Consider the following 15916-nt stretch of genomic DNA (forward strand, 5'->3'; position numbering starts at 1 on the left):
CCTTCTCAGGGTGAATCCGGGGGGGTGGCGTGGGGACAGCGGCCTCCTGTTTCCATGACGCCCATTAGGAGTGCAGGCCTTCCTGGTAGGGACCAGGCTGTCCCAGAGTCAACTCAGAGGAACACCCCTACCACAATGCCTGTGTCACACCAACCAGCACCCACTTGCCACTCGACCAGCATTCGTGGGGTCTGGGGCCCCCGGCCACAGCAGGTGTTGAACCCTAGGTGTGTGCACCTAGAACTCCAGACGCTTACTCTGGGTGGCTGAGCTCTGTGGCTGAGCGAGGGTGGGGAGGGGGGTCAGAGCTCAGGCCACACAGGAACAAAGCTGTGACAGGCAGTTGGGCTCTGCTCTAGTGTGAGCGCAAGCCTCCCTCCCACAGAAACTGGGGTCTGCGGGGAGGGGGAGTAGGGACTGCACTTCCAAGAAAGAGTCTCGAGGAAGAGCAGCCTGGGGATGGGAGCTGCGGCTCCATGCCACCCTGCTCCTACAGCAACACTCAAGGACTCCAGCCATGGTGAGGGCAGCTGTTTACTGAGGTGACGGCATGGGTGGTGGGGTCTGGGGCATGGGTGATGGGGTCTGGGGCATGGGTGATGGGGTCTGGGGCATGGGCAGCTCCCTGGCCCTCATGGACCTGTCGATCCACTTGAGGAAGGCAGTGACCTTGGTGTATACCCCATACTTCCCTTTCCTGGCGCACCCCTCCCCCCAGCTGACGATGCCTGTCACGAAGTAGGTGTCCTTAAACCGGGTGACATGCGGGCCCCCGCTGTCCCCCTGGCAGGCGTCCTCCAGCTTGGCATCGTAACCAGCGCAGAACATGTTCGGGGTGATGGAGAAGCTGCTGGACAGCTTGCAGGTGTTGCGGTCCACATAGGGCACCTCCAGCATCTTCAGCGTGGTGGACTGGCGGCCTTTCTCGTGCGTACGCCCGAACCCGCTCACAATGCCGGACTTCTGCGTCATCAGGGTGGCCTCGGCCCAGTCTTTCTGGGGCAGGCAGGCGGGGGCCACGTTCATGCGGAACACAATGGGCGTCTTTAGCCTGAGGACTGCGATGTCGAAGTCGTAGGTCTCCTTCACAAACTTGTTGTGCTTTACGATCACCTCCACCTCGTGTACCGCCTCATTCCCCTCCTCCTGCTCCGTGTTCCGGTCCCCTGGGGCCAGAGACGGGGGAGAGGTTAGCATCCTGGTACCAGCATGTGGATGTTGGACATGTGTGTGTGTGTGTGTGTGTGTGTGTGTGTGTGTGTGTGTGTGTGTGTTTTGTTCCTGGGACCTGGGTGCTGTCCTGAGTGTTTTCTTGCTCAAGGCTGGCACTCTCCCACTTGAGTCACAACTCCACTTCTAGCTTTTTGGTGGTTAATTAGAGAAAAAGAGTCCCATGGATTTTCCTGCCCAGGCTGGCTTTGAACCATGATCCTCAGAGCTCAGTCTCTGAGGATGACAGGTGTGAGCCATTAGCACACAGCTACGTTGGCTACTTTGAAAGAAGTGGGTTTTTTTTTTTTCCTCCCTAATACTAAATATAGCTGGGCACAGTAGCAGCTCTGGGACCCAGCACTTGAGAGTCAGACATAGGAGGATTAAGAATTTGAGGCCAATCTGACCTGACTCAAAAAAGAAAAGAAAAGTCATGCTGGGTGCCGGTGGCTCATGCCTATAATCCTAGCTACTCAGGAGGCTGAGATCTGAGGATCGAGGTTCAAAGCCAGCCCGGGCAGGAAAGTCCGAGAGACTCTTATCTCCAATAAACCACTAGAAAACCGGAAGTGCACTGTGGCTCAATTGGTAGAGCGCTTGCCTTGAGCTGAGGAGTGCAGGGACAGCATCCAAGTCCAGAGTTCAAGCCCCACAACCGACAAAAAAAAAAAAAAAGTCATGAAATCACATTTGAAAACTTGAAAAAAATGGGAAGCAGAAAATGAGGCAGGACTAACTTGGTCCCGATCTCCCAGCCAGGGCTCCTTCCTATTACATTTGGCCTTCAGGTCTTCCCAACTCAACCTCAGATGGTCCCTGAGCACATGGGACACTGGACCCCTCTAGCATGGGGTTTCCTGGGAGTGGGGTCTTCTAGGACATGGAGTCTCCTAGGGCGTGGGGTTCTGGAGCATGGGGTCTCCTCATCTAGCCCCAGCTGCATAGACAGGCAGCCCCCAACCCCACCTGTTCTGATGGTCCAGGCCGCACCAGGATCAGTGGGCCCTGGGCTCGGGCGACACTCACCTACCCTCACCTTGAACCTCTTGGCCTGGTGGAGGCAGTGGGCGGCTGTCAGGATGTGGAACTGGTTCAGGATGGTGCCGCCGCAGAACCCCTCGTTCTCTTCATTGATGAGGAGAGCCTGCACGGGCAACTATGTCTACAAACTGTGCAGGTGGCATGGGCCACAGAGCCACCCAGACCACACAGAACAAGAGCTTATTTGAGGAGTCTCCATGCCTGCTGCCCCAGAGCTCGTCCCTTCCATTGTACCCCAAGAGCTCCTAGCACTTTCCCTCAGGCTACAGGCCAAGAGACCCAAGACTCAGCCCCCATGCTCCCCCAGCAGACCCACACAGACGGATGAGGGTCAGGACCATTACCTGCCAGGGGCACTCGCCGGCCTCACAGTCCCGGCCACCCACAATCCGGCCCAGGTTCCTCCTGTCCTTCTCCGGGCTGGTGTTGTTGAGGTCAAGCAGGTTAGCTGGGTCCTCCGTGGGGAACGAGTCGTACAGCGCCGTCCAGTTCAGGACATTGAAGAAGTCCTCACTGTTGTTGGTGGCCTGGAGCACTGACCTCTTGCCTCGGCGTCCCAGAGTAATTTTCCCACAGGGGTATAGCTCTGAGGGGACAGCAAAGCCAGACACAGCACGTGGCACCAGCCTGAATGGGCTGAGTGGGGCCTGGAGACCGGCGCGTCTGTGAGAGGCCAGCGGGGGGGATGTAGAAGGGGGCCAGCAGGGCCTGAGAGTAGAGGGCCACAGTGCTGGGCCAAGCACAGGGGCTCCTCCTCCACTCCTGTCTGCCAGCAGCCATGATGTCTGCACCCACACAGGTCTGAGCGCTGCCGGCCGTGCTGTGGACACTCAGTGCCCCGGGAGTCGGCTGCCGAGACTGCGGCCTTGCGGCTGGCAATTCGCTAGTGTGGCTGATATTTGTATCCCTGGGTTTCCAAACCCTGAATTAAACTGTCCATGACTTAACAGAGCTTTCTGCACTGGAAAGCTATTTATCTGACTGTTTTCCTCCTTCCTTCCCTTCCTCCTTTCTTCTTCCCTCTTTTCTCCTTTTTCTTTTTTTCTTCCTTTTCTTTCTTTCTCTTCCTTCTCTCCAGGGCCTGAGGAAGGCCAGCCAAGTGCTCTGCCGCTCAGCTACCCTGCAAGCTCTTTATTTTGTTTATAAGCACTAGAGTTTATTTTAAATTGAGTGTTGAGTATTCCTAGAATTAAAATAAATTTCATAGATATTAAGAAATGATTTTGGCTAAAATATATCTGAGTGAGTTTTTTACATTTCATTGCAAGTGGACATAAAAACCTCCATTGTCTTTGTGCAGCGTTGCATAATTGAAGCCGTCCTTGAAGGGTGTTAACAGAGCCATTGTTTTCTGATCAGTTATCTTTTAGAACAAATGTGTCTTGCTTGTTTTATGAGACCAGATCTTACTATGTAGCCCAGGCTGGCCTTGAACACATGATCCTCCTGCTTCAGTATCCAAAAGGCTAGGGTTACAGGTACGCACTATTAGGATTTGCAAATAAATTGTCGCCAAGGAGAAGAATATGAGAGGGAGAGTGGTGCACCCCTCAGGCCACAGGGCAGACTGTGCTCAGCTGAGGGCCCCAACTGGAGCCTGACAGTTTGCTCAGAAGTCCAGGCTCTCTGAGATGTGGGCCTGAGACTGCATTTCTAGCTGCCCTGGGCACATTCTGGGTGGGGGTCAGGGACCAGCCAAGCACATTGAGAGGCAGATGAGGGTGCCACTGTGCCCTGCCTCATCTCTGTGCCCCCAACTCCATCCTCTGTGCCCCACCCCCACCTCTGTGCCCCACCCCCACCCCTGCCCCAGCCCCACCTCTGCCCCACCCCCACCTGTGGAGATGCAGGCCTTGCCGTTGTCCCCCAGGACGTACCCCTGGGCACAGGAGCACACCACCGAGTTCTGGGACTCTTGGCAGAACTGTTCGCAGTCCCCATTGTCCAGGCTGCAGAGCTTCCTCGTGACTGCAAGGCAGGGCACAAGCCACAGTGGGTGGGCGCCGCATGGCCACCCACTGTCCGCACAGGAGCCAGCCCAGGCAGACATGAGCATGCAGGTGCAAGAGCAGCCCCGCCATGAGACTATAGGAGGCCCGGCCTGGCCGTGAGACCGGAGGAGGCCCAGCCCGGCAGTCACGGTGTCCACACTTAGGGAGATCAACACAGGCCACATGAGGCCTGGGTGCCAAGCCCACATGAGTGCTGCCCCCCTGGTGACCACCCACAGGCTAGCCTGTGTCTCCAGCTGGGTGTGTGGTGGCAGCAACAAGTGCAGGACCCCAGGGTCTCCAGCGCAGGCCTGGCCCCCTCCCACTCCCCTTGTGATCACACCTATCTACGGCCATGCTGAGCAGGGCTCCGCTCTCATCTGCCTGGGAACTAACTACAGTACAAAGATCAGCCCTCATGGAGTTTTAACCAGCACCCATCTCCACCCCGTGTTCTGCTCTATGTGCCTCTGCATTAGCAGGTGTTGCTATCTATCACCCAATTAACCAGAACCTTCCACAGGTCAGGAGGTCTTAGAAGGGAGGAAAGTTAGGAGGCAGCAGAAAGGACTGCAAAGCCTTCATTTTAGGGACGACTGGCCTGGGAGTAGTGTGTGTGTGTGTGTGTGTGTGCGTGCGTGCATGCGCGCACGCGCATCTTTGTAACAAAATTCCTCTCCTGCATCGACAACTGACTTAGGTTAGCCTTCCATGTTAGAACTGCCAAGGCAGTGGGTTCCAGTAACCTATTTTATTATTTAAAAAGCATTCATCATCAGGGCCAGGTCTGTTTGTTTACACCTGTAATCACAACTACTGGGGAGGCAGGACTTCTAGGCCATCCAGGGAAGGAAGTTAGTGAGACTCTTTCAAAAACCAAGTGAAGCCCAATGGCACAATTACAATCCAACCACGCGGGAAGCAGAGGTCGGACAACTGTCCCCAGGAAAAAAGCAAGACCTGAAAAGTAGCTGAAGCACAAAGGGCTGGGGTTTGAGGAGTGGAGTGCACACACCAAAGCATGAGGCCTGAGCACACACCCCATCGAGAGCCAGTAGACCACCAGATTAGAGACGACGCTGATTTCCCAAGGTACAATTAACTATATCAGAAAGCTTTAACTGCATTGTTTTGAATATTCCTCAGTAATGCTTGCATGGACAAATATAAACAAGAGAGGCTGATTTAGAGCCTTAGGACCAGCTATGAGGAGCATGTAGCAACTGTGGGAAACAGGGTTCACATGCACACATGTGAACGTGCACATGCACATACATGCCACATCACCAGGATGCTGGGATCTGTGCCACAGAGAAGCCGAGCCCTCTGTGCTCAGGTCACACCCACCTAGACCAGAGATGCTGGGCTGGTGTGTGGGCAGAAGATCTGTTAGAAACACAGCAAGGCACCGGTGGCTCATGCCTGTAATCCTAGCTACTCAGGAAGCTGAGATCTGAGGATCACAGTTCAAAGCCAGCCCGGTCAATGAAAGTCCGTGAGGCTCTTGTCTTCAATAAACCACTAGAAAACCAGAAGTGGCACTGTGGCTCAAGCGGTAGAGGGCTTGCCTTGAGCTGAAGAGCTGAGGGATAGCGCCCAGGCCCAGAGTTCAAGCCCCACGACCGACCAAAAAAAAAAAAAAGAAAAGAAAAAGAAACACTACAGTTGTCTCACAAGGGATTTCAGGGCTGCTTTCTTGTCCCTTCCCCCCATGGCTGTGTCTCCTGTGACTGTGTCCTCCTGTAGCTCTGCCCCCCGTGGCTGTGTTCCCCGTGGCTGTGTCCCCCTGTGGTTCTGTCCCCCATAGCTGTGTCCCCTATGGCTGTATCCCCCCATGGCTGTGTCCTCTCTGGCTGTGTCCTGTGTCCCCTTGGCTGTGTCCCCCCATGGCTGTGTCCCCCTGTGGCTGTGTCCCCCCGTGGCTGTGTCCCCCTGTGGCTCTGTCCCCCATAGCTGTGTCCCCTATGGCTGTATCCCCCATGGCTGTGACCCCTCTGGCTGTGTCCTGTGTCCCCTTGGCTGTGTCCCCCCATGGCTGTGTCCACCCGCAGAAGGACTCACAGAACTCGCAGTTTTTGCCCTCGTAGCCTTCCTCGCAGGTACACGTGTATTCCCCCACACCGTCTCGACAGGAGCCCCGGTTCTGGCAAGGACTGCTGTCACACTGGTCGCCATCTGCAACAAGGGTTGGAAACCGAGTCAGAAGGCAGTCCCCCCCTTCTTCCCAGAAGGGAGGCGCTGCCTTGGCTTCTGCCTCTCTGCCTCCTCTGCAGCTGAGCTGCTTCCCATCCTGTGGGAGCAGATGCTGCCTGGACTCAGCTCTCCCAGCCCACGGAAGCTGCATGTGACACCCTGGACTGCCAGGATCCTGAGATGCTTTAGTGTGCATGGCATCGGAGGGGGGCCAGAGGGGCCACAGGGGCCTCCAGGTAGGGGGGACGGGTGGAGCATGACACTTGTTTCTGGGCCAGGGGTTGGTGGAGGTGTTAGGGCTCCTGTTGTCAAGGACTCAGGGTGTACTGAGAGTCCAAAGATGTCACTCAGGCCTTACTAGGGCTCCACATCTTCCAGACTATGTGGATCACATTGCTCAGAGCACCAAGGCGCACGTCAATAAGTCTCAGTGCTGTCCCTTGCACAGGACACTGGGGCATGACCTCGCCTGCCCAAGTTTCAGACTCAGGTTTTGCTTCTGTGTCATACAGTTACATCAAAATGGCCACAGTGCCTGGCATTCTCGGACGGGAAGGATCTGACTTAGATTTCTGTCTAAGCTGACCTGGTGCTCCCCTCTGGTGTCCAAGGCCAGTGGACCATCAGAGCACGGGATGGGGGAGATTCTGAACAACACAGTGAGACCCTATCTTTAAAATGAAAAACAATCTTTGAGAAAGTAACAAAACTAGAATTAAGATAAAATGAGCCGAGTGCTGATGGCTCATGCCTGTAATCCTAGCTACTCAGGAGGCTGAGATCTGATTATCAGGGTTCAAAGCCAGCCTAGGCAGGAAACTTCTTGAGACTCTTATCTCCAATAAGCCACTAGAAAACTGGAAGTGGTGCTGTGGCTCAAGTGGTAGAGCGCTCGCCTCGAGCTGAAGAGCACAGAGAAAACGCCCAGGCCCAGAGTTCAAGCCCCACAACTGACCAAAAAAAAAGATAAAATGACTAGAAAACTATTTAACAACGATGGACATGCCCAGAAGGGACACACGTGAAATGAGCAAGATGTAAATAGGAGCAGGAAGGAAATTCAAGGAGTGTTTAAGAATCAAATTTATCCTAATTTAAATTGTCCAATAAACCCCCTTCACTTAAGATAAAAATAGAAAGTATCTCACCTATATATTTGTTCCAGAATTCATTCTAAAAGAAAGAATAGTTAAGAATTAATGAGGGAAACAGAGCTTTTCCCACCCTGCAGCCGCCCTGTCGTGCCTGGATGGAGAATGGACGGGACAGCTGTGGGATCTGTGGCTGTGCCCTCGTGGCTTCGGTGCACACCATCTTTGAGCTGCACCATCTTTGTTGGACACCCTGCTGATTGGTGAGTGGTTTTTAGTGACCATACCTGGTCTTAAAATTAAGAAAAGGGTCACATGCTTGCCAATTAGAAAGACACCTATTGCAATTAGCTTAAAACAGGCCATCAACAGTCTATACTACATGAAAAATATTCATCCCTTTTTTCTTTTATGGCCTATAGTTGGTCCTTCCGGATCTATCTGTAAATTCAGAATGTGACCTTAGAAATAGGGCTTGGGACTGGAAACTCAGGACCTGTGTGGATATAATTAAGGGAAGGTACCAGATGAGATTCTGCTGGATTATTGTAGGCCCTAAATTAATGAGAGTGTTCTTCCAAGAGATGGAAAGTGGGACCTGAGGCACCTGGGAGAGGAAGGCCACCTGATGGAAGGGAGGCAGGGAAGGGAGGCGTGCATCTAGAGGACCACGGCCGAGGGACCCCTTCAGCAGAATCCCATACTGCCAATGCCTTGATTCTAAGTTTGTTTTCTCCAAAATTGGCAGGATCAATCCCTGTGGTATGAAGCACCCAGCTCTTGGTACTTTGTTATGGGAGCCTTAGAGATAAATGGACAGGCTTTAATTTGTTTTCAGCTCAAGAATTATCATGGAGTAAAGCCATTCTTTGGCGTACAAGTCTACGGATTTCAATGCAACTGTTGAGTGAGGAAAACACCACCACATGGGGTACAGCACAGGCTCTGCCTAGCCCTTCCCCACCGCACTCCTACCACCTGCCCTCCTACCGCTTCAGATACAGCAAGGCCCCGCCCAGCACCCCCCACTTGCCCTCAGGATACAGCACAGACCCACCCAGTGGCACAACTCTCCCCTCTCCTCTTTACCCCCCCTCCCCCACGTCGGGAAATGCTCAGGAAAGAGATGGGAGTCAGGTGATATCTTTATAGTTGTATAAGAAACTCGGAGTGGGAAGCTCACCCCTGCCTTCCTGTCCTGGAAGCCACATTCCCCCAAACCCTCATGCTGCTCTTTCCGTCTCTGATCGCTCAGGTTGCTGGCTCTGTTCTCAAGGGGCTGCTTGTCACTTCTTACTAACAGGCATCCACCAGAGGCCCTCGCTCTCTGAATTAGCTTGGTGTTTATACTCTTCTTTGGAGGTGTAAATTTTCTTTATTCTGAATCCTTTTTGATATGTGAATGAAACATACTTTCTTAGTATGTAATTTACATTTTCACTCTTTTGACAGTTTTTCGTTTCAAAGGTCAGAAGTTTTAGTTTTTGCAAACTCCAGTTGGTCAATTTTTTTTCTTTTTTTTGGGGGGGGGTCTGGTCATGGGCCTGAATTCTGGGCCTGAGTGCTGTCTCTCAGCTCTTCACCTCAAGGCTCTACCACTTGAGCCACAGCGCCACTTGCGGCTTTTTTTTTTCTGCTTATGTGTGCTTAGGAATTGAACCCAGGGCCTCATGCATGCAAGGCAAGCGCTCTACCACTGAGCCACCTTCCCAGCCCTACTTTTTCTTCTTTTGGCAGTGCTAGGGCTCAGAGCCAGGGCTTTGCATGTGCTGAGCACATGTTACCTGAAGCATGCTATGTGCGCACACTGGTAATACACAAATACTTAAAATGAAAGTCATTCCTGAAGTTGTGGATTTTCTTATTCCATATAAATCATTCATTTGGCAATATAGTAAAAATAATTCTTTTTCCTTTCTTTCCTTGGGTGCCTGCAGTGAGCTGCACTGGGCAGATGGATCCCCTTGCAAACCGTGATCTTCTGCAGAAATGCAATGATAACCAGGTCACGTGATGTGATCACTCATCGCCTTGTAGAACAAGGTGCCGTGTCTGTGTAACAGACTCCTGCTTCCCTCTGGCTTTCCACATGGAGGAAGCAGAGCGCCTTCCTCTGTGTCAGGACCTCTTGAAGTGCACAGGCCTGGTTGAGGCTGTGCTCCAGTTGGCCTTGGATGGGCAGGTGACATCAGGTGGGGAGGGGGTAGCATTTTCCTCTGTGATGTCAGCACCAGCATCACCTGTGCCTTGTTTTTTGGAAAGTGCCTGTGTTCAGGTCAACCATGTGCTTCCTTCTTCATGATAATTGCTCCTAGTGCTGTGAGACTCGGTGCAGAGTCTGCCCAATATGGCTCTGAGATCCCCGCAGAGCGTCCCCCTAGCTCTGAGGCTGTGGCAAGTCCCACAAAGGGCTCTGGTGAGTCACTTGCAGGATGCGGTGAAGCTGCGGAGTAGCCAGGAAGCAGGAGAGCTTCAAACCTTGTACCACAAGGCTCCTGGAAGGTAGATTTCTGGCATCATTTCCAGGTGTTCTCAAGTTCTTCTACCACATTGAATCCTCCACAAACGCTGGGGGCGTCGCCTCCCAGGTCTGCCTTCTGGAGGCTGTTCCTTGATTCGCCACCCCTGACCTAGTCCTTCCCTGGCTTCCATGGGACCATAGTAACTGGGCTGTGTAGAACTCACCGCTGTGAAGCTGGGGTGGTGACTCCAATCAATTCCCTCACTCCAGAACTGGCATCTGATTTCTTAAGCCCTGTTGGTGTCATGAACACCAGTATCTTTCAGTAAAATCCTGGAACAGCCCTCCTGCTTTAGTACCTGTCCAGGTTTTGCTTACAGGTGGTCAGAGGCTGGGACAATGTCTAACATGGTATTCAGTGTCTCTCAATCGCAGTCCATCCAAGAAATATCTTATAGATGGGGTCTTGCTGTGGATGATACATGTCTTTTACAGGTCTTCCCTTGAAAAGGTTTTTCAATGAAGTCCAGTAGTTTCAATGACTGTGGCATTTTAACATCCTTGAGGCTCTAGTGAGGATGGAACAACAGAGAGCAAGGCTCTGCTTGATTCCCAGTGCTCCCCAGCCTTTTCCAGGGGGCAGACTGCACCCACAGGGACAGCCTGCTGCTTGATCCAAACCATTTCTCTCGTTTATGATTCCATGAGCTGGTCCTGTCTGGCAACCTGACCCCCTTGGACCCAGGGATTCAGATAGTGACCCGACACCTCCCTTGGACCACTTTCTGGCTCATGCCAAGGTTGAACTGGAAGGCAGAGGATCAGACAGGCAGGGCAGAGCAGATGGACAGGCTATGCCCTCCCACACCCAGCAGCCACTGCCCGGGGGGCCACCCCATGTGAGAAGGGCCACAAGCCGAGGGGTCTCTTCAGGAACTCCCCACTACTGGACAAAGCCCATCCCCAACAGCTCCACTGTATGTGGCTCTTATTCAGTGCCTGTCTATGGCCTTGAGGCATACTTTTGCTTTCCCATAAATCACTCTTTACCATTTTCCTACTCTTTGTGGGTGTTTTCTTCTGCACCGAGACCAGCACCCACTTGCAATGGGGCCCAAGAACTGACTAGCACTTGGAACACACTACCCCGTGTAGAATGTCTCTGGTGACAGAACGCCTTCATGTGCTCCGTACTGCTGCCTGGCCCCTGCCTGGTCCCACCCAGCTGGTGGAACTGATTCTGCAGGTCCTAGAAACCTTAGGAGACAGGACTCAGCTGGGAGAACCCATGTTCCTACCCCTTTCCTGTATGCCCCTCCTTCCGGTGTGCTTTGGGGGTATGTATCCCTGCCCACTTCCTGTGTACCCTTCCTTCCTGTCTACCTTGGGGGTGTGTATCCCTGACCACTTCCTGTGTGCCCCTCCTTCCTGTCTGCTTTGGGAGTGTGTATCCCTTCCTCCTTCCTGTGTGCCCTCCTTCCTATCTGCCATGAGATGAACAGCTCTCCTCACCACAGCCCCTCCCACCCCTACACCTCAGCACCTCAGCCTGTGACTTTGGCAAAACCCTTTACGTGGTCTCCTCTGGTCCCTGGTCCACTACTCCAAAGCATCTAACACAGTTTTGATGGCCACATGGTCACCGGCTTTCCAGACAATCTTGAGCAAGTAGTTTCAGGATGCAGGCGACTGCATTTTTGGAGCAAACCAGAAAGGGGTGTGTCCACAGAAGCTGGGCAGGGTGAGCCTCCCCCCCAGCCTTGGGTAGGTGACTGGGGACTGCATCATTTCCATCTCAGTCGTAGTTCAGTTACGTGTGCAGAGCCTGATTATGCTGCCTTCCTAGCTCATTTTTACCACTTCTGCCTCAGCTGAGTGCCTGTAGGCTTCCCAGGCCAAAGGTGAGGAGAGTCAGGCCTATCTGCATTTCTGGTTGGCTCTAGAGGCTGTGCTTCCTCTGGAGAGGGAGGATGAGCTAGGTGTAAGGCCCAGCCCCATCAGGCCCTCCTGCAGGCCACGGTCATCAGGCATCCACGTGTTCTGTCTCCTGCCTGTCCCTCACACTGGCCTGGTGTGCCCACTGGAGTGTCCAAGTGTGGGCTGCCAGGGAGCATTGACCAAGTCCTGAGTTGTTTTAATAAATGTTTGTCCTTAAGTGGATTCGGCCCTACTTACAGAGTTCCCATCTTCCTCCAGTGATTTGGCTCACCTCTCCCACCACCCTGTTTCCTGCGCGTGAATCCAGCTGTTGGGGAGCCCGGAATGAACACCCCAACACGCCGCACAGGTCCACAGGTGGTGGCCACACTGGTCCCGGCATTGCCTTACCGTCTTGTCTGTGTCCTCGAAGACCTCCCGGGCCTCCTCGTAGGAGCATCTCTCCTCCACACATTCCCTCTCCAGGTTGCCTTTCTTCAGCTCTTCAAAAAGGGAGTATGCCCTGCGAGTCCTCATCAGGACATTGTTGGCCCATTCCCGGTTAATGAACACTAGAAGACGGGGCAGGAGATGGTGAGTGTCTGGATAGGGCTGGCCTCCCCCTGGGCCTCCTCACTTCACTGTTATACTGATGTAGGATAGCCCGGGAGATGGGGAGATTCATTTTATTAATTTAAGTAATTAATTCTAATGAGTATTGAAAGGGTTGGACCAGGAAGCAAACACTAAACAAGAACACAAGCACCCAGGGTGTCCTTCCTGCCGCCCCCTTTCAGTGCTGAGTAGTGAGGGTGCCCCCACTCCTGCCATCTCCCCCAAGATGATACACAGCAAGCGCTCCTGCTAATGGGGAGCTCTTGCGGCTTCCTGTGCCACTGTACACCTAGGCCACACCCCCATGTCTTAGGACAGTGGGCAGCACCCACAGCAGCCACCCAGAGTCCCTTGTCTGATGAGAGGGGGGCACACGACACGGCCACATGAATTTCCCAGCTCAGAAAAGTATGGGGACCACGGATAGGAGACCACAGATTGGAGACCACAGATCAGAGAACATGGATAGGAGACCACAGATAGAAGCAACACTTCCATGTGGGAATCAGGAAATGCCTTCCAGCACCCCCAGAATTTTTCCCTCCCTTATTTTGTTGCAATAAAACAAACCCTTGCTAAAACCTCATGTGCCAGGCTGTTCTCGCGGAAGGACACCTGGAAGTAGTTTTCAGGTGTGGATCTCAACCACCTGTGATTCCCATGGGAACTGGGAGGCCAGAGGAAGCCCCTCCCTTGCCCTGCATTTGGTGTCAACATGGAACCCAGGGGCTCTGGTTGTCCTACAGACCTAGCTCCTAGGCCAGGCAAAGCGGTGCTCACTAAATAAACACTTGTTGGATGAATGAAGGGGGAAGGGCTGGACATCCCACCTGGCCTCTGGGCTCCACCTCTGACCCAAATGCAGGCTCTATGAATGGCCCTGCTCCTGAGTCAGTCAATCCTCAGCCAGTCACAGATCCAGCACGGCCGGTAGCCACAGCTCAGATCGCAGAGAAAAGAAGACTTGCTAAGTGTGTGGAACACTTGCCTAAGACATTAATGAGACTCCAGCCCTCATTCAGTCTCTAGTGACCCAGTGTACACTGTGCATCTTGTTTAGTTGTTCCTTTGTTTTCTAATCATGGATACTTCTGGGACTCTGGTCTTGTTGGTGATTATACAGACAGCCTGATGGCTGGTTCTGATGCCCGTCTATCTGTCTTGACTTGCCCCGTCTGTCTGTCCATGTAGACAGTCGTCCCTGCCTGCCCCAGTGGACAGCCCCATGCCCGTCTGTCTGGCCTTGCTCCATGTAGCTGCCCACAGGTGTCTGCCAAGCCTGCAGCGCCTGTCTCTGCCGTCCATACCATCTCCTCTCCACCTCCACGTTCTTGTCACGGTCCCAGGCTTTCTCCCCGTCCCTCTGTCCCTTGCTCATGCTCTGTCTGTTCCATCCTCCCTCTCCTCTCTCCCTTTCTCTTATTGTGCCCTGTTCTGTCCATCTGGCTGCCCCACACAGGGCCCACCGCTGGCCCTGACTGCGCCTGGGCAGGACAGCCAGCCCTGAACGCATGCTCACACCATCTGCACTAGCCCACAGCCCACCTCACCTCCCCCCATAGCCCTTACCCCTCCCCCTGCCCCGGGACCTGGCACTCACGGCTTCTGGAGAGCCCCAGGAGGCTGACCAGCATGGAGCAGAGCAGGACGAGGCGCAGGCCCGCCATGGTGTGGCAAAGCACAGTGAGTGACCTGTCCCTGCTGTGATGGGAGGGTCAGGGGCAAGGGTCATCACCCTGGGCCCCGAATGGCCATTGTCCTGCTTATCTTGTCCTCCTGATTGGAGCCCATGCTCACTGTAGGGCAGGGCAGGGACTGTGGTCACTCCAGACAGCGTGGGTGGCTGGGGAGGCCACCGCCGGCCTGTTGTCAGAAGCTGCACCCAGCTGGCCTGCTGTGGGCATGCGCAGTCTGTTCTGAGAGGCCAGACATGCCCTTTCCTGCTCTTTCTGTTGCTGTCCCTTGCTTATGCCTTTGCTCACCCTTACAACTGTAGCGGGAACGTCACCCCCACTTCTGCCTAAGAACAAAAGCAGTGTGGAGAAAAGTGAGGCATGGCCTGGACCAGCACCGATGTGGGGTTTGCACCCAGATTTTTAGCCCCCAACTGACCCACACTGGCTACGGCATGGTGTTCGTGTCTCTGGGTGAGGCTGTGCCCTGGTTACGGCGTGGTGGCCATGTCCTCGGTGGAGGCTGAGTCCTGGCTACGGCGTGGTGGCCATGTCCTCGGTGGAGGCTGAGTCCTGGCTACGGCGTGGTAGCCGTGTCCCTGGGTGTGGCTGTGCCCTGGCTACGGCATGGTGGGCCAGCAGGGTGCCGGGTGAGAGGGGACACACAGTGTGCCAGTCTGCTGGAACAGAACACTCATGCCCTCAGCAGGCTGGCTGGGCCGTTTCTGACAACAGGCTGGCTTGGAAATCCCCAGCTACCCACTCTGCCTGGAGGGACCACAGTCCCTTGCTGTCCTGCCCTTCAGTAAGGTCTGGGTTAAGAAGGAGGAGGGTGGGGGAGGAAGAAGGATGTGGGGAGGGAAGGCAGGAGTGTGGGGAAGAAAGAAGGGGGTGGGAAGGAAGGAGGAGAGTGGGGAGGAAAGGCAGGAGTGTGAGGAGGGAAGGAGGAGGGTGGGGAGGGAAGGAGGTGCGGAGGGGAAAGGGACTCTTGGGCCATGCTTGGATGGAGAATGGGACTGTGGGTTGCTATTGGGGTGCGTGTGCTGGGAATAGGATGCAGACATGGGGAGTCCCCCCCCAAGTCTGGAAATCTGGCAGTGCCATCCTGGGAGTACCTCTGGTCCATGCCAGACAAGATGTCAAAAGCAACTCAGAGACTCCACACTGGTGAGTCAAAGCCCAAGTGGAGACTGGGGTCTGGTTCCCAGCTTTTAGTCAGTGGGCGTCATGGCTGACGTCAACCTTCCCAGAAACTGCATCCACTGGGCCTTTGTCCTCTCCTTAGTGACAAGGCCAGCCGATGCATGGTGCGGGCGCTGCCTGTGGTGTTCTACTGACAGTAGTGTGGCCATGGTATGTGCATACAGCCCAGAGGCAGGGCGCCATTGTACTGAGGATAGTGTGGCCTTGGTGTGTGCATATAGCCCAGAGGCAGGGTGTGGTTGGCCAGGAGGACCTCAGTGAACAATCCTGGCTGGGCTGAGGCCAGGTGTGGGCCTGAGGGGGCTGGAGTCTCACTGCTGGTCACTGCCATGCACCCAGCAGCTGTGAACCTAGGAAAGCAGGTATTGAGTAGTTGGTACCCGGCTCCCATCCTTCCTGGTACCATCTCTGGGCATTGATAGCATGCAGAGAGCGCGATTGTGTGAGGGTAAAAGGTGAGATGCTTGTGGCAGACTTGAGGTCAGGGACCAAGGATGAACAGTGATTTCATTCTGGAAT

General features: G+C 54.1%; 1 protein-coding gene across 1 annotated transcript; it reads right to left on the minus strand.

Moving 5' to 3' along the window:
* Nucleotides 1–534: 534 nt before the first annotated feature.
* Nucleotides 535–14188, minus strand: F10 (coagulation factor X). The gene is made up of 8 exons (XM_013022717.1): nt 14122–14188; nt 12318–12478; nt 7586–7610; nt 6306–6419; nt 4090–4221; nt 2598–2839; nt 2239–2356; nt 535–1166 (listed from the first exon to the last, which is right to left on the minus strand). Exons 1-8 carry the CDS (start codon nt 14186–14188, stop codon nt 535–537), a joined length of 1491 nt encoding a protein of 496 aa, XP_012878171.1.
* Nucleotides 14189–15916: the final 1728 nt, after the last annotated feature.

The sequence above is a fragment of the Dipodomys ordii genome, unplaced genomic scaffold (assembly GCF_000151885.1).
Source record: "Dipodomys ordii isolate 6190 unplaced genomic scaffold, Dord_2.0 Scaffold64, whole genome shotgun sequence".
Classification (NCBI taxonomy): domain Eukaryota; kingdom Metazoa; phylum Chordata; class Mammalia; order Rodentia; family Heteromyidae; genus Dipodomys; species Dipodomys ordii.

Bases quoted from the DNA above. Each gene is read 5' to 3' on its own strand.
- F10 (XM_013022717.1), bottom strand. From the start codon at position 14,188: ATGGCGGGCCTGCGCCTCGTCCTGCTCTGCTCCATGCTGGTCAGCCTC. The intron at 12,479-14,121 runs GTGAGTGCCAGG...CCCGTCTTCTAG, and splicing joins CCTGGGGCTCTCCAGAAGCC to TGTTCATTAACCGGGAATGG. The intron at 1,167-2,238 runs GTGAGTGTCGCC...CTCTGGCCCCAG, and splicing joins GAGGTTCAAGGTGAGGGTAG to GGGACCGGAACACGGAGCAG.